General features: G+C 44.9%; 1 protein-coding gene across 13 annotated transcripts in view; it reads left to right on the top strand.

Moving 5' to 3' along the window:
• The window catches only part of LRRFIP2 (LRR binding FLII interacting protein 2), a 415,348-nt gene that overhangs the window by 141,153 nt on the left and 248,610 nt on the right, over nucleotides 1-25,585 (top strand). For 8 of the 13 annotated variants that reach the window (XM_086964761.1, XM_086964764.1, XM_086964759.1 and 5 more), the window contains exons 3-8: nucleotides 7,561-7,647; nucleotides 13,463-13,513; nucleotides 17,274-17,327; nucleotides 17,431-17,469; nucleotides 19,478-19,546; nucleotides 24,727-24,780. In XM_086964761.1, coding sequence (XP_086820887.1) covers nucleotides 7,561-7,647; nucleotides 13,463-13,513; nucleotides 17,274-17,327; nucleotides 17,431-17,469; nucleotides 19,478-19,546; nucleotides 24,727-24,780 — 354 coding nt within the window. The remainder of the gene's footprint in view (nucleotides 1-7,560; nucleotides 7,648-13,462; nucleotides 13,514-17,273; nucleotides 17,328-17,430; nucleotides 17,470-19,477; nucleotides 19,547-24,726; nucleotides 24,781-25,585) is intronic. The other 5 variants (XM_086964773.1, XM_086964772.1, XM_086964770.1 and 2 more) reach the window with 2 other exon arrangements.

The raw sequence follows: 25,585 nt of genomic DNA, 5'->3' as shown, positions 1-25,585 counted from the left end.
TGATCTTTTTGATCTGTTTTTTCTCGAGTCGGTTCGACTCTTACGGTGCCGGTAGGGATGCCCAGGTTCAAACCCTGCTCCAACTGTAACCGAATGATGTCTGTTACCGACCCCCATCTCCGGTGTCTACAGTGTTTAGGCCTCGACCACGACGACCCTACCTGCTCCGACTGCTGGGCCCTGACGTCTAAGGCTAGACGGGAGCTTTCCTGCAAGCGACTTGAGATCTGGCAGTCGGCCCCGTGCCGTTCAAGGTCCCGGTCCCACAGGAGGTCGAGGGACCGGTCGTGGGGTCGGAGCTCCGAGAGTCTGCATCGGTTTTCGGGATCAAGATCCTCAGGTAAGAGTCATGAGGTCGGAAAGGCGTCATCGCTCTTCCGACCCACCCCGAAGCTCGGGCGAAGCGGCCGGGGGCTCCGGTGACACCACCCACGTGGCTCCGATGGAGTCACGGGCGCCGCATCCTGCCCCACACCTTCTGGTCTCTGGGCACGATGCAACGCCTGAGGAGGTCGAGCGGTACCTCATGGCCATGAGGTCCCTCCGTCTTCCGCCGGGTTCCGCTGCGCCTTCGGGCCTGACGGTCCCGGCTGGGGGGCCTAGCGGGTCGGGTGCTTTGGCACTGGATCTGCTTCCGGATCCGGTTCGTCGCCAGTCGACCTCACCGACGCCGGCCCCTAGGGTGTCACCCCCGGCGCCGCCAGGGGCGACGCCATCCCCAATCCTACCCTCGATTCGGTTCCGGCGCCGCTCTCGACTTCGTTTGGAGATTTTTATTTCCACGAACCGGCCCCATCCTTTGAACCTGAATTTCAGGTGATGGGTGACAAGGGGGATTGGGAGGGGTCTGTGGACCCTCTGGCACATGAGTTCCAGTCTCAGCAGGACTGGACATGTGAGCTTGGGGATGCCAGTGGACTGGACACTTCGCCAGACACTGGTTTTGTCTCCCATCCAACCGTGGCTACGGAGGAGGGGGCTGCCTACAGTGTAGTGTTGACGCAGGCGGCCATGGCCTTGAGCCTGGAGCTCCCCGTCGCAGCCGTGAGGACTAACCTCCTCACTGAGATCCTCAAACCGCGGGCAAGCTCGGCTGAGCCTCTGCCTTTCGTTTAATGAGGACTTGTGTGACGTTCTTTTGGGCACTTGGTCCAGGCCCGCTACAGGTCAGCCTGTGGATAGGAACGTGGCCAGACACTACCGCCCGGCTCCGGGCGACCCTTGCTTCTTGTCCACCCACCCCACCCCCGAGAACCTGGTTATCCAGGCCTCTTCTTCCCAGACCGCATTCCCGACAGCTCCGCCCGATCGGGAATCCAAGAGGTATGAACAATTCGGTAAGAAGGTGTTCTCGTCCCTGAGTTTGAGATTGTGGTCAGTCAATACCGCATGCCTCTTGGGCGGCTACACCCACACTCTGTGGGACACGGTCGCGGACGTGCTGCCACAATGTCCGGAGGAAAACCATATACTCTGAAACTGGAATGCGAAATTACTAGCAGGTAAGTACAGTATTAATAGGCTTTGGAATCGCTAGGACTTGACTATAGAATCGTTAGATTACTTCTAGGAGACCCAGGGGACTCGGGTGCAGAGTGTGCACTCTCACGCGGGATGCGGGACAAAGTCTATGGTAGCTAGTAAATGCAAAGTTAGTGTTCTCAAGCGAACCCGACCTGGTAGGAGGAAAACGAAAGTGGATTCTGACCCTTGGATAGTGAGGCTATGCTGGGGCACCGAAATGCCGATGTTACCTAGCCCAGGGGTTGCAGCTGCATATGTCTCAAAAGACGTCGGGAATCCTCGTAGACGGACCAGGAGCCTGGAAGAAAGATGCTGGCAGGCGACCAGTGAAGAGAGTTCGAAGTGATCCAAGCCTGGATCTTGAAGACAGATGACACCTGAAAGCAGAGGGGACCAAGTTCGTGACTACTAGCCTGTAGTCAGGTGGCACCAGGAGGGCACCGGATGGTAGTCACCTCGACTAGGTGAGTGGGTGACGCTGTGCTCTGCAGATCTCACGGACCAGGAGGCGTTGTCGGCGACCAGGATGGAGGAGCGAGCTGTCCCACGATGGATGAAGCTGTCGGCGTCGCTGGACCCTGGATTGGGCAACAAAGCCTTGGCAAATTCAAGCCCACGCGGTGGACCTAAAATGGCGTCTGGAGTGGACCAGGAGGGTCCGGGGTGCTTCTCTTGTGGAAGGAAGCAAGGGCCAGTCTGGAGCAACCAGACCAGCAGCAGTGATGTCGTCGGGCGTCGTTAAGAAGGCCACAAGCCAGCCGGCTATTAGCCAAACAACGCGGTGAGCAGCAAAAAGCAGAAGGGCCCCACGCAGATCGTGGAGATGCTGGGAGGCTGATCTTCGGTGCTGGAGCTGCTCAGGGTCGGGGCTTCTCGGACCCCAAAGCACTCACCAGGGCTTGCTGTAAAGAAGTCGTGCAGTCTTGGCGATCGTCGGTCCCTCGAGGTCTCGTCGCACTCACGGTTCTCAGCTTGGCTGTAGAGGTGAGTAGAGGTCAGAGGTGCCAGGGAAGCCGGGTCTCGTCGAGCTGTGTCGTCGGATTCCTGAGGAAGGACTTGCAGCAGACCGCAGTGTTCTTAAGATGGTGCCTGCGGATGCAGGGTGACTACTCCTTAGTCACAAGGGAGAATCTTGAGGAAGAGATCTTGAAGTCCTTTTGTAGAAAGTCGTGTCTTGATTCCAAAGATGATCTAATTTGAACAGGGGGCCCACTCCTATCTTTATACTAAGAAAAGGGGCTGACCCGGTGACTAGGTCCTGCCTATGGGTGGGACTAGGAGGGGGGTGGTTACACCCCTCTCCCATGCCAGACTTCCCCCAGGCCAGGGGCTGGTGTGCCCCTGGAACTGGTTCTGACCGGCCTATGCGTAGTGAGCACCGGGGTGCCACTCAGCAGTCACCTTCCTGTAAAGCCCTGCCTACCCAGGATACACAAAACCCTGTCTGGGATGGTGCTAGCACCGCCCCGGACAGGAAACCCTTTGTCCAAGCTCTCCTCGCTGGAAGGACTCCCAGCAGCAGGAGGTCAGACTCGTGTCTGTGGTGGCAGCATCCATTTTGTGGAGCTGAGGCTTCGTTTAACTGTAACCGGGGTTCACAGTTACATACATGTCGTGTCCCTCTAGAAGGGTGGAATGCTAACCCCGTCGCCAGAATTGGCGAGGGGTTAGTATTCCAATTCGTATGACACCTTACTCGACATGTTTTGATAAAGCAATACCAAAGATAGCATTTAACCGCGAGGATTATAATGCACTTAAGAGTATATGGTATGCGATATCATGGAACAGCTATTAGGACTTGGTTCCGCAAGCTGCAGACAGGCTCAGCTCATGCCAGAGCACCATCTCACACGATTCCAAGCACTCTGCCTTCAGGATTGTTAAGGCCTGCCATAGGAGTGACTGATAGGAATCTGTGTGTCCATTTTTAGGGTTAGATATAGGTATACTATATCTACAGCAAAGGGTGATTACACGACTTTGCCCCAGCTGTCATGCAGCCAGTTGTGTCAAATTTAGGAGGCCAGCCAGGGGTGGCATAATACATGCTTTAGGCCCTGGGTACACCTATGCCCTGAGTTACAGGGTCTGATAAGGTGGCCCAGTACCAATTGGTAAATGCACCTAGGGTACATGTTGTAATTTAGAGAGAGAACAGCCAGGCTGTGGGTCTGATTGGCAGGCCCACAGCCAGAGAAAGTCGTAAACCAGTGAAACAAAAGCAAAAAATCTGGGTGATCATAGGATTGCAGACCCTACTCTCCTACACGCAGTACCTCCTTTTGTCGGGGAATCATTTGCAACTTCTGCAAGAGGAAGTTATGGCCCTCTTGGCCAAGGGGGGCATCGAGCGCGTTCCTAGGCCAGAAGTAGGGTGTGGTTATTTCTCCCACTACTTTCTGGTACCCAAGAAGGGCAAAGAGGGCCTGCGCCCTATCTTGGACCTACGGAACGTCAACTGCTTCCTCCGGAAGGAGAAGTTCAAAATGCTGACATTGGCTCAGATCTTAGCTGCCCTGGACCCAGGAGACTGGATGGTAGCTTTGGACTTGCAGGACGCTTATTTCCACATCCCCCTCCTGCCGGCCCACCGGCGCTACCTGCGGTTCACGGTAGGCCCTGAGCACTTTCGGTTTACCGTGCTCCCCTTCGGCCTTACCAGCGCCCCACAGGTGTTCACGAAAGTGATGGCGGTGGTCGCAGCTCATCTGCGCAGGTTAGGGGTTTCAGTCTTTCCCTACCTTGACGAATGGTTGTTGAAGACGGGCTCGCCCCAGACAGTCATCGGACAACGGCGGACCTCCTGCACCAGCTGGGGTTTTCCATCAACGTGCCGAAGGTACACATGTGCCCCTCTCAGAAGCTCCTCTTCAGTGGAGCGGTCCTTGACTCGGCGCAGTTTCGGGTTTATCCTCCCGAACAGCGGGTCCGGGATATTCAGGCTCTGATTCCACTCTTTCAGCCTTTATCCTGGGTCTCGGTCAGGTTGACACTGCGGCTTCTGGGTCTGATGGCCTCCTGCATCCTTCTGGTGCATCACGCCAGGTGGCTGATGCGGGCTCTGCAGTGGGACCTGAAGTTTCAGTGGGGCCAGCATCAGGGCATCCTGTCCGACCATGTCATGATCTCAGAGGGCACTGCGAGACAACTGCAGTGGTGGCTCACGGACCGCGATTGGGTCAGCGGCAGATCCCTCTCCCTTTCCCAGCCGGAGCACGTAGTTGTGACGGACACGTCCCTCCAGGGCTGGGGAGGGCACATGGGAGAGGCGGAGATCAGAGGCCTCTGGTCTCCGGCGGAGTCCCAGCTCCATATCAACCTTCTGGAGCTGTGGGCGATTCGTCTAGCACTGAAGGCATTCCTCTCTGTCCGGGGGAGTGTAGTGCAGGTGTTCACCGACAACACCACCGCCATGTGGTATTGCAACAAACAGGGCTGGGTGGGTTCGGGGACCCTTTGCCAAGAGGCTCTGCGCCTCTGGCAGTGGCTGGCCCATCAGGGCGTGACCCTGGTGGTTCAACATCTGGCAGGTTCTCTGAAATCCAGGGCGGACGAGCTCAGCCGAAGGTGCATGATGGATCACGAATGGCAACTGAACTTGGATGTGGTGCAAGGTCTCTTTCGACAGTGGGGAGAGCCTTGGTTAGAGCTATTCTCCACCGAAGAGAACGTGCAATGTCATCACTTCTGCGTGTTGGAATTTCCAAGGGGGCACTCGCTCAGCAACGCTTTTCATCGCAAGTGGAGTTGCGGTCTGTTGTACCCCTTTCCGCCTATACCACTTCTGCCCAGAGTGCTGAAGAAGATCAGGCGCGACCGGGCCCAAGTCATCCTTGTGGCTCCTGACTGGGCTCGAAGAGTATGGTATCCCGAGCTACTCAGCATGAGCATCGATCATCCGATCCGTCTGCCTCTTTGGGAGGATCTTCTGTCACTGTAGCAGGAAACGGTCCTCCACCCGAACCTGTCAACTCTCCACCTCCTTGTGTGGAGATTGACTGGCGGTAGTGGACGTCTTTTGACTTGCCTCCTGAAATCTGTAATGTTATCTTGGCAGTCCCTCCACTAAGACGGTATACGCCTGCAGGTGGATTAAGTTTGTGGCATGGTGCACAGCAAAGGCTGTAGATCCCCTTTCCGCCCCTCTTTCAGAGGTTCTTCTTTTTCTTCTCTCTTTGGCCCAGCAGGGCTCTGCTCTGGTCACTATCAAAGGCTATCTCTCTGCCATTTCCGCCTTTCTAAGGTTTCCAGATCAGCCTTCCCTTTTCAAGTCCCCCGTTGCGAATAGGTTCTTGAAAGGCATCACTCACATGTTTCCTCCTGTTCCTTTTGTGATGCCTCAGTGGAACTTGAATCTTGTTCTTACCTTTCTGATGTGTGCTCCCTTTGAGCCACTTCACAATTGTCCTCTTCGTCTCCTTACTCTAAAGACTGCTTTCCTGGTTGCCATCACCTCCGCCAGGCTCTCTTCTAAGCCTCCTTTTCTCTCTGTCCATCCGGACAAAGTTGTTCTAAGGACTCGTCCTTCTCTTCTGCCAAAGGTTGTCCCTGCCTTACACATCGGACAGACCATCACTTTGCCCACCTTCTTTCCGCCTCCGCATCCCTCAAAAGAGGAAGAGAAGATTCATCATCTGGGCCCAAAACATGTGCTTTCTTTCCATCTGGACCGCACACAACAGTTCCAGGTGGATGACCAGCTCTTTGTTGGCTACGTGGGCACCAAGAAAGGTCGGGCTGTGCACAAGCGGACCATCTCTCGGTGGGTCGTTCTGTGCATAAAGGCTTGTTACTCCTTGGCTAAAAAGGAGTCTCCTGTGGGATTGCGCGCCAACTCTGCCCGGGCGACTGCAGCCACTACTGCTCTGGGACGGGAAGTTCCCTTGCATGACATTTGTCAGGCAGCTACGTGGGCCTCGCTGCACACGTTTACCAAGCACTACTGCCTGGACAGCCAAGTCCGGAGAGACTCTTCTTTGGCCGTTCTGTTCTCCAGGACTTTCTGGTGTGATCTTGGTTCGCAGACCCACCACCGGGGTTGGTATTGCTGGGGTATCTATTCTAAGGTGAGGAATCTATCACTGCGTGTTTCTTTCAGATGCACAAGTTACTTACCTTCGGTAACGATATATCTGTAAGAAACATTAGTAGTGATAGATTCCTTACCACCCCACCCATCCTCCCCGTTCTGCGAACTGATTTCTAGGGTTAAGGATATCCTTCTCAGGACCCTAGTTTCATGGCACCAGTGGTCAGTTTCTTGCATGGCTCTGCGTTCCTGGCGCGGAAAGTCATGTACAGAACTGACGTCTGCACGCAAGGGCGCGTCTCAGTAGCTCCAACGACGTCATCACGGCGCCAACGACGCACGCGGAGCCGCACGACGACTCCTACCGACGAGCAGAGGTTACTGTTGACAAAAAACTTTCCGTATCCGGTCTGACACCTGGGGGTAATTCTAAGGTAAGGAATCTCACTACTAATGTTTCTTACAGATATATTGTTACCAAAGGTAAGTAACTTGTGCATTCAAAACCCTTATATATATTGCAACCTACATGAGTTTAAACTCACAATCTACTTGCCTTCTTTAATTCCTTAAATAAAGTTGCTATCTATTCGAGTTTTGCTAATGTTTTTCTTTGCATTTGGTGTGCATATACATCCCACAAAATATCGCAGTGGCCATGTTCCAATTAAATGTAATTGTCTTAAGTGGAAAACATAATAGTTGTTACTTGTTGTGCATAGAAGATATTCATTTATGAAGATGAAGTAGTAATGACCGAACAGAAGATCAAACTTAAATTACACTAGTAAGTAACGTCTGTTTTCCATTGTGATTGTATGTGTCAATGTGTAGTGCTTTTGCTCTCTGCCCAACGGACCACAAGAGACTCATTAATTTATGAGCCAGGGCAATAGATTCTTCAATTGAAATAGCAGTACTACAATCACTGGTATTCATCTTGCAGTTTCATAAGAAATGCATGATTCTCTGTGGTAATGAATATAATTTGTATTAACTTTTAGGCTGAAGCAAGACTTGCAGCCAAGCGAGCAGCTCGTGCAGAAGCAAGAGATATACGAATGCGAGAATTGGAAAGACAACAAAAAGAGGTATTAGTTACAAGTTTTAACACCTACCTCTTTTCTTTAACACCTACCTCTTTTCTTTAACACAGCATGTTGATTTTTTAAATGAACATATACATGCCCCAAGTGTTGCTCAGTATAAAAAAATACATACGTTTATTGATTAGCATCTAAGTGTTCAGATCTTCTTTTTTTTCTTCTTCAATTTCTTAATTTTGACAGCAATAGTTTGTATAAATCAGATTTGTCTCTGTTCACCATGTGTTTAAACAACTTTAATGCAATAACAATACAACCTTTCTAAGGAGGTCTATTTGTCGGTTTCTTGCTGTATTAAAAAAGGTATATCAAACTATTATTCCAATATTGACTAATTGCATCCCAGTCTAATGCGGTGTATATGCAGAGTGATTATTGTAAATCTTTGTGTTGGAAATATTTAGAATCCTCTTCCCAAAGACTCATTCCTGTCATCACAATTAATTTCCTGCCATGTGTTAAATAAAAATGAGTTTTAGCAATTGATGGAGGAAAACACATAACAAAGTATCCCTTCTGCTAATTACCATTTCCAAGATAGAACAACATTTCTCAGGGTTTTGCCCAGAAGAAATGACAGTATTGTTTGAATTTTACAATATTTGAGATCTTTATGACCTAGCCTTCTCTGTGCAGGTAATATTATTGCTTATTGGGTTGCCGACCTAAAGATTGGTCATAACCCGTTTATGTTGTATAGGATCTATAGTATGTGGCACTAATTACAGGCGTGTACATTGTTGTGTTGAGCCAAGGGAGAAGGACTGCTTTCTCCTTACTTATCCGAGAATGGAAAAAAGAGCACTACGTTTAAGATGGACAGCATTCTACATTATTGGGCAAATGGTTTTCTGCAAATGCTGTGACTTCTTATTCTTTTGATAACCGGAAATGCTTGTGAGCACACCGGTTGCCGTAATTTCTATATGCCCTGGTCACAAATTTGACCCACTCCAGAACCGGCTTAATCTGACAATCTCCCTAACTGTTTATCGAGGCTCCTTAAAGACTAATTGGAATACCTGTTAAAGTGACTAAACCTTGATAGTAGCCATCTTCTAGGCATCAAGTTATGTTCATTTAGCGTTCAGTTTACTGCAGTGGTTTATGGCTTAATGTTTGCTCATGATTAGCAAGTTGTTGCTAGGTTGTGCATTGATTTTCTCTGCACTTTAAGGTTTTTGTAAGGAAAATAACTTTGCTTGTGCATGCTTTTATTTGAGCTAACTAGCTAGTGTGCTCTAAAATGTCTTTCTTAGAAACCTATCCTATTTGCAATTTCCTCATTTATTGTAAATGAGTTGTCTTTCTTTGCCTCAATGTTATTTGATAGTGTTTCATCAAGATTGGTTTGTCCCTTTAACTGTACCTCCATCTTCTCAAATGTATGACTGTTTCTGTTACATTAAACGGTCCGTAATTTTGTAGCTGGATATTATTGTACGTCAATATTACACAGTTTACGTATTCTTTATTGTTTATTGGATTTTGGAGGCCTGTGTTTTTAGTATGCATACATTTTGCTATTTGTATGCAAAGCTGCAGTATGTTGATTTTTGATTGTTGCAGATATGTTATATTTAATAGTTCTAATGGTGTTGCCATATTCTTGAAAAAAGGGGAAACATTGTGCTACAGTTAACTATAAGAAGAAATTAGGTGACAGTTTTGACCTATTAACTAAACTGTACTTTGCACGTAACATCTAGTCTTGGGTTTGTTAAAGCTTGTCTTCATAAAATAAATCCCACCTTGATCTTGATGATTTGTCTTACCTTTGGGGTACTATCCTGCTTTCATTTATTGGTAAAATCATTTTGATTGTAATGCATTTCCACTTTAGTTGTGTATTGTTCTGACCATTTTATTGTTTTCTGTTCATTCAGGCATTAGATGACTTTGTCATGCAGAGTTGGCAAATCATCACATCAACCATGTACTCTTTGTTTCACCGAAACGCATGTGCTTGTCGCCTGCAAAACATTTTGTTATTTTACAGTGGGCTTTCATCCCACCCATTGCATACCATTGGTTGGCTTCATCACTTTTCATTCCTTGCTTCTCTTTGGTCCGCGTGTGCCTGTTTCACTTCCTGTTTGTGCGTCCCCTGAAGCACAGCCCAAGTACTCGTATCCTTCCACTGCAGGCACTTTCTGAGCTAATTTTTTGTTGAAGCATTTCGTTAGAGTGCATGTGTTAGCAGGCACTCACTCGTGTGCTTCTACTCTCCTCCCGCTCTCATGTCCCTCTCTGTGTAGGTGTTGTCCCTCACGTGTTTTTGGTCTCTCTGTGTTGTTGCTTGACCCCCACCCCAAAACGTCCAGTTGCTTGCCATCTCCTGTAACTCTCCACCTGTTTGCTTGTCCCTCCCACATTGTCCCCTTTTGTCGTCTGCCCCCTCCTGCCATGACGCACATTGTTGCTTGCCTCTTACCATCCTCCCGGCCTATCCTGCATTGTTGCTTGCCCCCTCCAACTCTCACACCCCATCCTGCGTTGTTGCTTGCCTCCTTAGTTTCTACCAGAAAAAAAGCATTCGGCAAACCCTATAGATTTTGATCATGTGACCTATTGGCTTTGTCAATGTTTTTAGCCATGTAACTGTTCCACAACAGATTTTTCTTATTATTTGCTGATGGAAGGTCTCTCGGAGGGAAGGAGGGATTATGTGCACCATGAAGGTTATTAATGCCTGTCCTGCTACCAACCGGCAATTAAAAAAGACAAACACTATAGCTCAGTCAGTGCTGACTTTGGTTTAAAGTTGTTTTTAAAGTTTTAGCCATGCTGCACAGCAGCAGCACTTGCATAGGTGAGACCCGTTGCCAATGCTTGTTGTACTAAGTAACATGGCCTTGAGTTTGCATGTGTTAGACTGCTTCGATTTTGAAGGGTTGGCTCCATTAACTGTTACTGGTCAGCAAATGAGGTGTTTAGGCTGTGAGAGGTCATGCGTTGGTTTAAATCATTTTGCTGTGGTTAATTCCATGCAAATGGTTTTGGCTGTTTTCCATCTGATGTCGGTGTGGTGCTCCTCATTTAGTCCTTTTTTCAATGTTGCGTACTTTTTTTTTTTATTTACACAATATTTGATGAAAACTTAACTAGTCAGGAAGTTGTCAAAAGTAGTAAAAGCCAGGAAATGGCAGTATTATAAACTCCAAAAGGTAAACCAGGTTTGGCAAGGCCAATATGTCTGGGCTGATATATGACACATTGTTTCAGTACGCGCTGGTACTGAAGGAGGCATCTTATTGTTCAGGTGTGCACATTGTGCAAGAGCAGAATGCAGTTACTAACGGTGAGGTAAGCCAATGGCCAAAGTGGGCTGACCTTGTGCCCAATGTTATAAGGTAAGCTGTGGTTGGTAGAAGTGAAATTTCACTACCCAGTTAAGCATTGTTTGTATTCATATGTGTACGATTCCTTAGTGCAAATCATTTATCACCAAAGAAAGCTCTTGCATTGACAGGGGTTACAGCTGAAAAATTATAGATGTTGGCAAAATGTTATAAATAGAGGCAGCTAGAATAAAACCTTGCTTTTATGCATATAATCTCAGAACATTAACATAGCTGCCTCTAGTTTGGCAAAGGGTTTGTGCTGCAGGGGACTGGACATACTTGTTTATTGGCCACTCAACAAGTATGTCCAGTCCCCTGCAGCACAAACCCTTTGCCAATATACAGTACTACGGTACCGATATGTGAAATAGGATTCTCTCCCAGTTAAGCATTGTTTGTATTCATATGTGTACGATTCCTTAGTGCAAATCATTTATCACCAAAGAAAGCTCTTGCATTGACAGGGGTTACAACTGAAAAATTATAGATGTTGGCAAAATGTTATAATTAGAGGCAGCTATGTTAATGTTCTGAGATTATATGCATAAAAGCAAGGTTTTTTAAATTCTTAAAAAATACAATGTTCCCCAAAAATGCACTTTGTTAAAAGGTTTTACTATATTGTTGCTGAACTTTAAATGCCACTCTTTTGAGGCATCATTTACTAAACCATAGTTGATACATTCCAATATTTAACAAATCGTTTTATCAATGAAGAATTGGTGCTGAACTCTTTTGGATGAAATTAAATTAGTGGCCCCAATGTTAAAGCAAGTCACAAAAGTGCACCCACAAGCATATGTTCTTAAACTGGGTCAGATGTATATCTTTCAGAAAGTAACACAACTTTACAGATTTATGCCTTGAAGTCATACTCAAAGCAAACTTTAATGAATTCCATTTTCACATGAGCAGAAACGCGCACTTACATATGCTCGTGAAAATCTGCTGAGCGATTGCAGATTCACTTTTCCCTAAAAAACTGTTTTCCCCTCCCTAGAAAACGTTTTACTTAACGTCAGGAGTACATTTCCATCTTTTTCCAGATTGCAAAAATGTTGGCATAGAGTTCATTATAACTGTCAAACATGATAGTTTGTGGGAGCTCCGAGGCTTACAGGACTTTCCAACCCGAAGCTACTACTTCCTCAATACTTTCTGAATACTTTAAACTCCTTCGTCGATTTGCGGAATTGTGGCAAAATCAGAGCTTCTCAAGAATCAGTACGTTGATCTAATATGACCCCTACCGTAATCCAAGAGGCTTCAATCTGAGCTTTCATAAAATGCGAACGCTGCCTTAATTTGTCAGCTCACTTCGTGGTACCGAAAGGGACACGTACATTTGTTCACAGGATAAGTAGATTAAGTAGGTGTCGGAAGCTTCCTGTCCACACTGTCCGTTGGACAAGATGATATTTTATAAAAGTGCACACCTCTGAGATTTTCTTTTGCTTTTTCTGATGGAAAGTGGTGGTGCAGGTATTTGAGTTGTTTAAGATTGTAACATTTGTTGCACTGTTAAATTGCAGAGCGCATTTCCTTTTCAGTGCCCTCAATTTTGCATACGGCTAGATCACTCTTTTCCCCATAGCCGATACTGAGCAGGAGCATAGGAGTGGTACATTATGAAGGAATGGTGTTGGTGTGATGCGGTCTACTTTAAAGAGCGTGAGGGAGATAATTAAGTGGTTGTGTAACCAGCTCTATTGTTTGGTTGTAAAAGAGCACATTACTGGCTGGCTTTTACTTTATTATTAGTAGTGCTTGGCTCTGAATTAGTAATGTTGTTTCCCAACACGAACCATAACTTACACACATTCAGTTTCAATTGTATGAGTGTGCCAGGGATGATATAGAATAGCTGACAACAGTTGATGCTCTCACCTAATTGAACAATTGCCATCCCATGATTTTCCATTTCCATTTTTTTTATTTTGTGTTTTTTTCTTTGAATTTGATGCGGGGTTGATTACATTGGCTCACTAGGTAACCATCTGGTGTGCATTTGTGGTAGGCTGCCTCTTTGTGATGTGTATATACATTTTCAAAAGAGTCTAGTTTGATTAGTGCTCCCCATTACAAGTGACATTAATTGAGCTGCCGCTTGCATAGGTGTTGTGATATGAATGCAAAGCAACGTGTTTTACCTATTGCCTTTACTCCACTCCCTGAAGTACTAATGGTTTGCTTTTTACGCAATCATGGCTATCATATAGTAATATGTGATAATATTAAATGGTAAAAATCTACATAATATACATTTCTGGTTGCATTTTAATACCATGGGTGCATTTTGCACTGCTTCTTAAGCTGGACTTGCGTCTTTCCTCTCATACCTATGAAATGTAATGTTGGTGTATCATGCTCTGTCATAGTCACTTGTAAGGCATCAAATATTGAAGCTATGTAGCATCCACTTGTTAAAACATGCCCTTTTTATTACCTGTTTGTAGCTTTCTCATCGTTCACATGATAGAAAATGGGGACAGATCCAAAAATGGATGGTAGGCCAAATGTGCCTGTTGTGCATGTGCCAGTTCACTTATAAAACTAATGAGTTGGGTTGTTGTGAAGTTTTACTAACTTGGAACACATGGTGTGACGCACTAAACCCTTGTGGATATCTTCATGAATTGCTGTGCTGTGTGTTGGCTCAACTATTAATCTGGTATTAAGAAAATATTGTTGCATTTGTGATCACTTAGACATGGATTCTCGGTGCTTAGTAATATAGAAAGGAGCCACCTTAATAACAACACCGTTCTTCTGGATTTGGTAAACTTAATGAAAGTTGCACTACATTGAACTTTAGATCATTTTATAATCTTAAATGTGAGTCATACAATACGTATTTCTGTTTGTGTGCCTTGATTTTACATGTATTCTAAAATCGTTGCTTGCGTGGAGATCGGCGTATATTCTGTAGGACATCAACTCTACTGTGAGTCTTGTTATTTAGATTCTTTGTACAGTTTGCCCTTATGGCTTCACTTGGTTTCAGCCACACTTGGGACCTGGGAATATTGGAAAGTTTGACAAAATGTGTCGTATGTAATTTTTTAAAACACCACTGACAAGAAAAATTGATTAAATCAACAGAACATAAATGCAATTATGCATGCTATTGTACTTTTTTACCTCAAGTCACCTTTGGGGGGAAATGTGTGGCAAATGCTGTTTGCCTTGGTATATTTCATCAAACAAAAAAGGATAAATAAGTGGCGTTTTAAGAAAGTCTCTGGCCCCTCTTGGGCCATGTCTGAGGTGACAGTCACCCTAATCCCCAAACCCAACCAGGATCCTTACAGATGCTGCTCATTCAGCCCAATCTCTTTAAACATAGAGGTGAAATATTTTGGTAACGTTTGACAGACTACCTGTAGGCTATATCACCCACTATTGATACATGTGGATAAAACCGATTTTATTCCATATAGGTCTACCTGTGCCAGCACAAAGAGAGCTCTTTATCTAATTGACCTAGCCAAGAATTAACATATGAGGGCAGTTCTGCTGCTGTTCGATGCTGAAAATACCCTTGATATGATTGTCTGTCTGGGGCATGATGAGGCTACACCCTTTAGATCCATACGGGGCAATAGGCTTAGAAACGGGATCAATGCACTATATTCCTCTACTTGGGTAAAGATCTAGGTAAATGGTCGCAACTTCCCTGTGATAGAGATCTAAAGGGGCACTAAGCAGGGTTACACTCTCTCCTTGATTAATGTCACCCTTTATCTAGGACCGTTACTACAAAAATAAGAGTGAGGGGACGTTCAGGGCACTCCCTTTCATCAAGACAACTTTAAGGTGTCTGCCTTCGCCAATATTTTACTATCTTTCATTAAGTCTCAGGTCATCTAGCAGGAGCCGATCCCTCTACTAGAGGCGTACAAAGCTACGGCGGGGCTTAGGTTAACCTCAGTAAGTCAATGGGATTGATGTTGGCAGGGAGTTCATGGCTAGTGGCCACTCTTCCGGCTGATACTCCCTTCCAATGATACATGAAAAGACTGGCATAATTCGGCATCAACTTAACCCCAGACCTTTATGAATTCTCCAGACACTACTTCAAAGTCGTACAGAGCCAGATAAGGAGTGTCGCTGGAAAATGTTTTGGGACCCTCTAAAATCTTGAGAAAGATTTTGGACCTGCCCCCTTGACGGCAGGGAAAACCATAGTACGTTCGAAAGGGTGTAGAATGCCGCAGTGCGTCTGATACTAATCCTTCCAGAAGGGCATCAGCCAATGGTGCCCTTGCCACTTTTCATTGGCTACCACTGGAGAAAAGAATTGCCTTCAAAGCCATGTGCATCTGTCAGAAAATTCTTAATGACAGGGCATCTAAATACCTTTCCTCTATTGCGCAGTCTTAACATCCTCCATGCAATCTGAGATCCACTGGGGCCAACCTAGTATCAGTTCCTCGTGTTTTTAGGGTCTGGCTAGGGGCCTGCTCTTTTTGCTATTGGGCAACTAAAATTTGGAATTTCCTGCTGGTTCACCTGAGAATGGAACCTTCTGAAACAACTTTTCCTAATAGGGTTAAAACCTGGCTGTTTAGATCTTCTTAGGGTAGGCTCCTGGTGAGCCTCTGCTCCTTTTAGCACTCTGCTTCAGCCTTGATAGGTCTGGTCCCAGCGAGGGGACACACTGTATAGTGTAGCCATTGCCCTTTAGAAGTTGCTTTATTATTATTAGTTTTAATATTCTAAATACTTAAAACTACTGAAAACTAAACTATTTCCTGGAGCCTCCATGCAATGTCTTGGCAGAATATCTTCACTCAAAATGACCATTCTCCCCAAGATTCATGTACACGTTTCAAGCTCTCCCACTTCCGTTTCAGAAAAGTAAACTGACCCCTGCAGGATTCATGTACGGACTATACATGGGGAGGGGAAAAGCCATGATTATGCAACCAAATCTACCACACTCATCCGAGACAGGAAGTCTGGAGTTTGCAAATATACACTGCTACTATGAAGCAGCGCAATTCAGATTATTGTAGAATGGTTGCAAGATAAAATGTTGAAGATCTGGTAATTAATAGAAAACAAATTTAACAGCATGTGCGCTGGCAGAGGTTCTGTGGATTCCTAAGCGACAGATGCCATAATCTTGATGTGTCGACAATTTCTACGGCAACACCGGAGGTATGCGATAATATTGTGCGATATAAGGGTATGTCTTACATCTGTCACCTTTTAACTCTAGCAATAAAAGAAAAACCACTGACTTTTACCTGATGGGACTGGACAAGCATCAGTTTTGGGTGTGGAGATTCCCAGGGCTCTTTCAGATTGATAGACCTTTATTTAAATGACAATATCAGACAATCCATTTATGTTAAAAACTTGTAACAGATTCTGGAGAAAGAGCGGTTTAAATATTTTCAGCTTAGACACACTGGCTCACACAACCACAGGTCAAGGAGGCAGCTGCACGTCCATTCACAACCTTAGAAAGAGCTGGTAGAAAGACTTTTTTCAGATGAGACAGTCTATAACGTTCTAATAAGTTTAAATCATATACCTATTAAAATTGTTATCGTATTTTGAAAATACTGATAGTTTTGTAGGATCTGCAGTGCTAACCCCCCACATTCTTCTATAGCCATAGACATTCATCCAAAGATTGAACCGATATGACCTTGAGACCTTTTGTCTTTTACGGTCTTTGTACCTGTATTTTCATTAAACCTAATGATGCAGCATTACCTGTAGCGTGCAAATCTTGCAAAAAGTGATTTGAAGGTTTCGGAATTAAAGACCTTTGTGGCTTACTTTGAGCAAGTTTTTCTTTGGAGTTGAAATATTTTCTCTTATGGACACATTGCTTCAGATTTGCATGTAATCTATAAGACATTTGTCTAACACTATCTGCTCCTGTGAGAGTTAGGATTGCAACAGTGTGACAGTTGTAAAGTTCTACAGCTACAGCAGGATAGAGACCAGGCAAAGTACTCTCCTTCAGTTGATGCCAATCCGACTCCCCTAACTTCACTAGTCTGTTGGAAGGTAGTCTGATTTAGATGGTTTGCAGGTTCAGTCTCATTTCCATTTGGAGTCAGTAAAACTGTAAAGGGAATTGTTGAAGTGTGCTGATCTGGTATTCTAATCTGTGAATAATTTAACACCCGGCTTTCTTTGCATGTAGTTTTATGGTGGGGAAGCGATGGAGAAAGTATGTTAAATGTTTCTGTGCATGATGCATCTTCATCCAGTTGCTCAAAATTCCTGTACTCTGTTCTTTGTCAGGAAGATTCAGAGCGAGCCAAGTATACCAATCGATCCAGTCACCGTCCTTACATGGTTTGTTACTTTGCTGATTATATATTATTCATTTTTGCGTTTATAAATCTTTTTTTCTGAATTATTGTAGTTAAATTGACTTTGTTCTGATTTAATTTATTAGGAAACTGGTCCTTCTTCTCGCAGTATCAGTGGTCACAGGGTTAGTATTTTACTTAGGTATTTTGTTTGCCTATGTTGATGCATGTCGTGCATTTTATTTCAAATGACTCAGCGTTAACTCCACTGCTTTCTACACATTGGCTTTCATACAATCCCCAGTTTTCTGTGTTGAGCTGGGGCACCTCACCTGGTCCCATAGTGGAGTTTACCATCAGTGGCTTCATTAGCTATTGCGCAACACTTCTGTAACTGTTTCAACAGTAGGCTTTGGGGCAAGACTACGTTCTACTCTCTGTTTTTGTGAGAAAAGGTGATCAACATATAAATGTTTGTAACTCTCTTTATCGATATAAAGAATGACAAGCATGCATTCTTACTGCATGTATGCCACAATGTACTGATTACATAAACAGTATTCCTCCAGTTACCATATTGGAGGAAAAGTGGTACATTCCTATAAGCCTTACAAATGCATCCATTCTTTTTAAAACGTGTATTAAGAATATTTAAACAAGTACTACTATGACTCCTTAAGTATTTTAGGTATATACCAGAGCAGTGTCAAGATCTAGTCAACATACAGGAAGAGGAGTCTTGGATAGACAGACATATTTAGTTTCATAAACTGCAGACAAGTATTTACCCAGATTAGATTCAATGACCTTGCGTGGCATTCTGTGGGAATGGCATTGTAAGCTGAGGGCATAATGCGTGCGTGCGTAGCAGGCTATATCATTAAATGGTTGTTCTGGAAGGCCAAGCGGTGTCTTGAGCTAACGAAATTGGTGGTGCATTAGAGAAATGACTGTCCTGGGCGGCCATGCCACCGAAGCTGCGTTCTCTTGTGAACTGGACTACAGAAATTAAGCATAATTTCAAGCTCGGTTTTCTATTAAAAACATATAAATGTACATGCCTTTTACATGGGGCCGTAGGCTGCCATTCATGTGTGGTGTAAACCGGTTTCTGTTAATCTGTCAGACTGAGGTCATGTTTGCAAATCTGTGTACATGAGGCACTCTCAAATTAATAATTTGTACATTTTTAACAAGTTGTTGCTTATTTATGTTAATAGTACCTTAAACATAACCTGTAATTCACCAACAACCATAACATTTCTTCTTGTTGGATCACTTCACTTTAAACTTTATACCAACCTGTAATATGTTAAGTACACGGTTGTGTACATATGTAGAATGCAAATAGCAGGGCTCATCTAAGCAGGAAGTGGTGGGCCACCAGAACATGAAGAAGTAAGGAAATGGTACCACCTGAGGATTAGTCTTGGACTGTTACTGTGTATATTGTTTTTCAAAAAGACTACACGCTAACAGTTTTACTATTCTGTGCTTTACAGAAGGATGGACACAAAGCCATCCTAAAGCTAGCCTCACAGTACAGTTTTGTTGTAAATGGTGTCTTCAGCAGTTGATCACCGGATCCACAACATCACTTGCACGTTTATCTGCAGCTAATTTAGCTTAGAAAAGCAGTGCAGATGTTGTACACTGTCATCGTTATTTGTCCAGCTATCAAGACCTCAAGAGTGACCAGTAGAAGTAGTATTGAGATGCAAGCAGGACAGGTGGAGCTGTTGCACTAACCACTCAATCATGAGAAAACATGGGTGTGGAAATCCACGTGGAATATGGTACAGGAGATTTGATGGACGTTGAAAATCGTCCCTCAGAACTGACATGGCCAGTATTGCCTAGCAGGTCCCTGTTCATTCATTTCTATATATACTTCATTAGCCGTCAAATGTGCATGTGAAATGATTTATTAAGTTCTAATTCTTTTGACAAGGTGCTGTATTGGGGGAAGGCATGTAGAAGAGAAATGACCTAATCGCAACGTTACTGCTTGAGTTTTGTTGACCTATGCTTTTGCAGGTTTGCTTTTCGTCGTGGCTAAAATATGCTTGGCACTTAAATCTTAGTGTATGTGACACGTAGAAGGCAATCCATTCTCCACTGATTTAAATGAAAGCTGAGCGTTGCGTTAGTTACCCTAGGTTGTCAATTATAACCCTGTATTTTATTCCTAAGAGCTCATATTTGGATGTGAGTGGGGGACACCGAAGCAGAGACAGTACCTCCAGAAGGCGAGATCTTGTGGTGTGTACCAAAAATAACAGCATGTTGTGTTTTTGGTGCCTGATGTATGCCTCGAGAAACAGTTTCTTTCCATCTTTGCAATACCATTTTAACCACAGACGAAATGTAATTTTTTTTAATTCATTATGCTTTGGGCAATATTTTATGATATTAAGTCATTTTAAATGAATTTGTTTTCAAATGCATGTTTACTTATCTTGAACTGTGTGATGGTGATACTAACCCTCACTCAGTTTAGTGTGGCCTTTTGCTCCATGCAAGCTGAACTTGCTCCTGGGCCATTTGTTTTGCTGTAGATATATAGAAGCACTGTGACCTTTATTACAAGCCAAGAATGCAAGTACCGGAGTATGATGATAGCCTTCTCGTTCTTTTTTTGGGCAGATAATAAATGGTCTTTGGGTTCACTGGTAGCAACAGTGACAGGTTGATGCCTTATTTACGGGCTGGAATAGACCGCTTTTTAGTGATTCTGCTTCTTCTACACAAAATCTTCAAAACCGACTGATTGGTGCTTGGGGGTAGCTTGTGCTTAGCAGTCAGCAGAGTAAAGCAACAAAGTGCAGGGGTGTCCACATGCAGTCCTAAGCGTGGCAAACACTCAGCATTTTCAGGGTTCCTGTAGGCTATGTAATCTTTTTTTAATTTGTTGGTATTATTGGTCTCATACAAATGCCCTGCAAGTGGGATGACTGCTGACCCAGCACCATGGTTGAACCACACTGCATTAGCATTTTGAAAACCTTTAGGGCCCTAGATACGAAGACCCACTTTAAAATAAAGCTGTGCAATGTCCTCATTGACTGGTTTGCAAATGTGTATGTACTCTGCAATGCTATATAAGTGCTAATGACCGAATCGCAAATTGCACATTCTCACGAGGTCTTGGCTAGGCATAGAGAGGGGCATAGATAAGCCGAACATGGTGTCAAGTGTGTGATTCCAGAACTCCTCACCACTTTGGCCCCCAAAGTATATCATCCTTCTAATATGGATGAAAATTGCCCTGGGAACTCTCAGTAATATGTCACTGCATCAGAAGATTGCTCAGAGCGGGCTAGGAGCGGTGAGGAGAAGCTTGGATAACTGGTGATTCTGTTGGTGAGTCTAGCTGTGCATCTGTGGCAAGATAGCAGTGGCCTGGTTGTCCAAGTAGGACAGGAGGAGACACAAAGAGAAGAATAGGCCTGCGGCAGCAGAGCACAGGTGCAGCAGCCCTCTACCCCCTCCTCGCTTCACTTGTTGCAGCAAACACTGTCGAGAACCAGTGGCCTGGGTTCAAGTGAGGCTAGGTCAGTGAGTGGTGGATCTAGCAGACCTCGAGCTCAGAGGAATTCGCAACAGGACAAGGCAGCAGGAGTGAGAATATTGTTAGAGTGCCAGACACGGACAGATGGTGAGCTTTGCGGCTGTCCACTAACGGCGCAACATGATATGGCCTGATACTCCCCAAGTCCTCTATTTACCTTTTGTACCCGCAGCCCTTGTATGGATGGATGGGGTCTCCCTCCCTCCTTCAAGGCAATTAATACGACCACACCAATTTTCTGATTAGGGGGTGTAAACCCCCAGCCGTATTTATTAAAAAAATTAAAACACATTATTTATTCACATTATGTGCAATTACGAAGAAAGTCTGGATACATTGTTGGACAGATGATGTAACGTGGCTAACCTTAAACTCTAATACACACGACACTCCTACCGTAAATCTAACAATGCCTATATTTACTTTCTGTGTGTCCCCTCTAGAGCCCATGGCAAGGTCAATGACTTGCAGCCTCTAGATCACAGCAAACTAAAAATTACTCCGCCGGAGTAGCTTATCGGACGGCTTTTCTCCCCCAGTTACCACCCCCCCACCCTCCACCCCCACGGCCTGTGCCTTAAACCCCATAAACCCCTGGCTGCAAAACTCTGCATACTTGTGCCCTGATGTGCGTGCGAGGGTGGCCACAGGCCCACTGGGAAGAGCATCTCCCCCGGCCCCTGCACCCCGACAGCCTACCTACCGGCTGTCACTGCCCATGGAGTTACATGGTTCTGACCGCTAAGGACCGAAGACTATATTTACCAATCATGTCCTTACCGCAACAGGACAGCATAGTTGCCCGACTATCTGTCCTTCCCCTCAGCCCACTAGGAAGGTCATGCCCTGTAACTTGCTTGCCCCTAAACTCAACTAACCCTTCGTCCCAAGCGAGTCGGGTCGTTACCCCCTAGGAGCAGGATCAGGATTGCTGGTCTTCCCTTACTGTCTTTTTAATGCATGGCTCACCAGGTCCCTTCATTGCCCCATGCACAGTGCCCTGTCCATGAAACTCTATTCTTGTTCCCAACTTACGCCCCATGGCCTTGTGAAACTGCATGCAAACATGAAAATAAAACATCCGTCAGTGTATTTCCCTACTGATGACTAAAACCGACACTACTGCACATGATACTATGTAACAGTGTACTGATGCAAAAATTCTCCCTGAGTCACAAAATAAAGAAACTTGCGATATATGTGAAACAGACCCAATGGGCTACAGCAAGTCCGCCTAATCCAACCCGGCGTTGTGAATGGCGAAACCCATGACTCTTGAACTGAACGACCGTGAGGCGTGACCCATCGCCACGTAGCAGAACCGGCCCTTACAGCTCGCGTCATTGCATGGTGGGTCACCTCACAGGTGTCACCTTCATGGATCCCCCATACATAGAGGAACCTAAAACATAGATGATTAGTGCTCCTATCCTTTGGGTAAAAGATGCGGTTTGCATGCCTGGCCCGTCGACTACCTCATTTCCACCCCCACCCCCGGTTGCAGAGGTACGATGTGACATTGCGGATATCGAATGCGCAAGGAAAACTTATGCATAGGTACTGTGCGTCACCCCATACGTATCTAGTGTGAAAAGTGTAAAAACACAGGGTGCGTAGGTCTTACATGATACGACCTGGGCATCTAATGCCGCAATGCACCCAAGCATAGGTACCGTGATACAAACCCGGACATCCACTGCATAAGTGTTCGGGCACCAGGGCGCTGAGGTACTGTGTGGCACAATACATTAATAGGATAAGTGTGCAAGCACAAAGGGAGTGACGAACACCAGGCATATAAAGCTTGATTGCACAAGCACAAAGGGTGCATCGGTACCGTGTGACATGACACGGACATCCCAATACCTCAGCGTTCAGGCACAAGGGTGCCGAGATAATGCATAACTCATCATAAGTATATGCACTAAGGGTTCATATGTACTGCGACAATCCACAGGCATAACTTGTGTACGTGTACCAGCACACAGGTGCAGAGCTATAGGGTGACCTAACCAGCTTCCAATGCATACGTGTACCTGCGATGGGTGCATAGATGCTACTTGACTACAGACTCCTAATTCATATTCGTAACAGCACCCACTTGCATCTGGCACTCCTTGAAGGTGTGACCACGAGGTCTGGGATGCAGTGACATTAGTACTGATAATGGATGTAAGTGACAACACAGGGGCAGGCGCCTTTCTAGACTGACATTAATAGACTTGTAGTATATTGACGTGACATCACCCCAGTTTGAAATGCCTTGATGTAATGCCCATAGTAAGCAGTCATGCTTCTACCATTCTGTTATTAGAGCGACCTAACCAGGCTGTCTTCACGCTTTAATAAACAAGGATATGTTCACATTCGCAAGGCTCTGTTTGTGGGACTACAAGAATAACGGGTAATATACTGTATATACACCTTGCCGGTTGACCTGAAGCAGGGCTTTTAAACTTTACATTGACATCAGACTTTCAATTCTGACTGCTTAGTATAGCCTCAGTTCCATTACATAAGGAACATTGCATGTGACTTTCCATGAGACCGCCTAGCATAGTGCCCTTTGCATTAAGTGAAGGAACATTGAAAATCATATTACTAATTAAGAGTGCCTAGCATAGCACCAGTTCATTTACCTGAAGAATATTGAAATCAGACTTTTCAAACCGCTTAGCATAGCCTGCATCGCGCCATTTGCATTAGGTGCGGCATATTGAGAATCATATTACAATTAAGAGCACCAAGCATAGTACCAGTTGTATTTACTCGAGGAAAATTGAAATCAGACTTTCAATTCCGACCGCTTAGCATAGCCTACATAGGAAACCTAGCATGTGATTTTTTTTTTTTATTGAGAGCACTAAACTGCTTCCGGTTCACACCCACTATTGTACCCTCAGGGGAGGTGGGAGTGCTCCCACCTCCTCCTTGCCCCCGGTGACCGGTGTGCCCGCCATATTGGCGGCGCGCCCTAGTTTAGCGCTCAGCCTTGCTCAGTATCAGTGACCTGGGGCAAACACAACGGGTGGTGAGAAGAAAGTCATATGGACCGGTAACCCTGTTCATTCATACACGAATAGCATCAAATCCTGACCACAGCTCCAAACAGGCATAGACACTGCTATGGACGAGGCAAGGGATATCTTGACTGTGGTGCTCTGAAGTGACCTTTAGTTTATAGCGTCAGTAGATTGGAAAGTAGATCGGGCGGCAAGAAAGATAGTGGTGAAGTAAAAAAGAGAGGCCCTGCATCACCCTTCCTTGTGTTTCTCTAGAGTCTAGATGTGTGATGCACTGACCGGCACAGTAGTTCCTCTGACACATTTGGAAACGAGACTGCTTATAGGCTCGTGCTTTCAAATATCTTCTCTTGCGCCTCTGGCCACTCCCGGTCCTCATGCAAATTTTGAGACGGCTCTTAAGATTTTGTTTATGCTGGCATAACTTTACTCTTAAAGTCCCTGCCGCTGCTTTGACTTGAATGTGGGTCCACATACGCACATCTGTGGCATGACATTCTTCTTCATCCATCCTGTACCTCTGACTCTTAGTTACTCCTTTCCTATCGCTCCCACAGTACAACAATGTTATTGTGGCATGCACCTCGGCGATCTGATACAGCTGTTCCAAAGTATCTAATTAGACATTTAAGCATGGGATTTGCGAAGTGCCTGTAACGAATGTAAGTGTTTTATTAGTGTTCACGATGTCTTGACCACATACTAATTAGATATTAGTGTACAGTAATATGTGTAGCAAGTAAGATTACCCAACATCCCTTGTGCAGTGTCGGTGCCAGACATGTATTCACCGTATTTTATTTGCTTTATCTTATTTATTTTCTCTGTTGCGGTCATTCCCTTTTCAGTCCGATCTTGTGAGAGATAAATCTTCTTCAAAGTACACCCGAACAACATCAAATGTATGTAAATCAATAATGATTATTCTTAAAACTTGCATGCGTTTAATACTTTTTTTTCACTTTGTGATGTTTGTTCTACACAACTGGTATGTAATTTGTCTAACATTGTTTTGAGAATAGCTTCTACTACCTCGAGTGACGAATATTGCTTGTAACATGGTAGAGGGAGGTTTTTGCTCCTTCTATACCCTTCCCGCCTTCTCTCCATGATTTATCCCCTTACCACTAGTCTTCCCACAGCGATTACAGTGTATACCCCTACATTGATCAAGATGATGCATGAACATAGTATATATTTTGTTGATAGAAGTGTGTGAACCCAGATATCTGTCAAATGTGTTTTGTATGTTTACGTTTTGTGTTTTCCTTCAGGAACAGTTAATTTATGACTATGTTGTTCTTGTTGATGATGAAAAAGGCTTACTTAGTCTTTTAGACAGTGTTCTTCTGAAATTTATATAAAGCTAAAATGTCATACTCCTGTGCCAAGCATTGCTATTACAGTTTACTGACACCAGCCACTATCTCGTACTGAGGCTACAAACTGCACCCAACCACTGCACAGAAATGCTGTTGTTATTTTGCTTATTATTTTATATGGTCCTAACGCTGCCCTTGGGCAGCTCCATAACACTTTTAAGCTGGTATTTTAAGTTTACAGAGAATAACAGGGTGGTGTCCTCGCACATCATGCACAGCTGATCTTTTGGATATATGCAGAGCCAATGTTCATGTTCATTCCTGGGTGAGCTTAGCATTTGTCTCAAGTCTATAATCAGTCTGTTACAAGAAAAGTCTGCTAATG

The sequence above is a fragment of the Lissotriton vulgaris genome, chromosome 4_1, assembly GCF_964263255.1.
Source record: "Lissotriton vulgaris chromosome 4_1, aLisVul1.2, whole genome shotgun sequence".
Classification (NCBI taxonomy): Eukaryota; Metazoa; Chordata; class Amphibia; order Caudata; family Salamandridae; genus Lissotriton; species Lissotriton vulgaris.
This window is presented reverse-complemented; position numbering and strand designations above follow the sequence as displayed.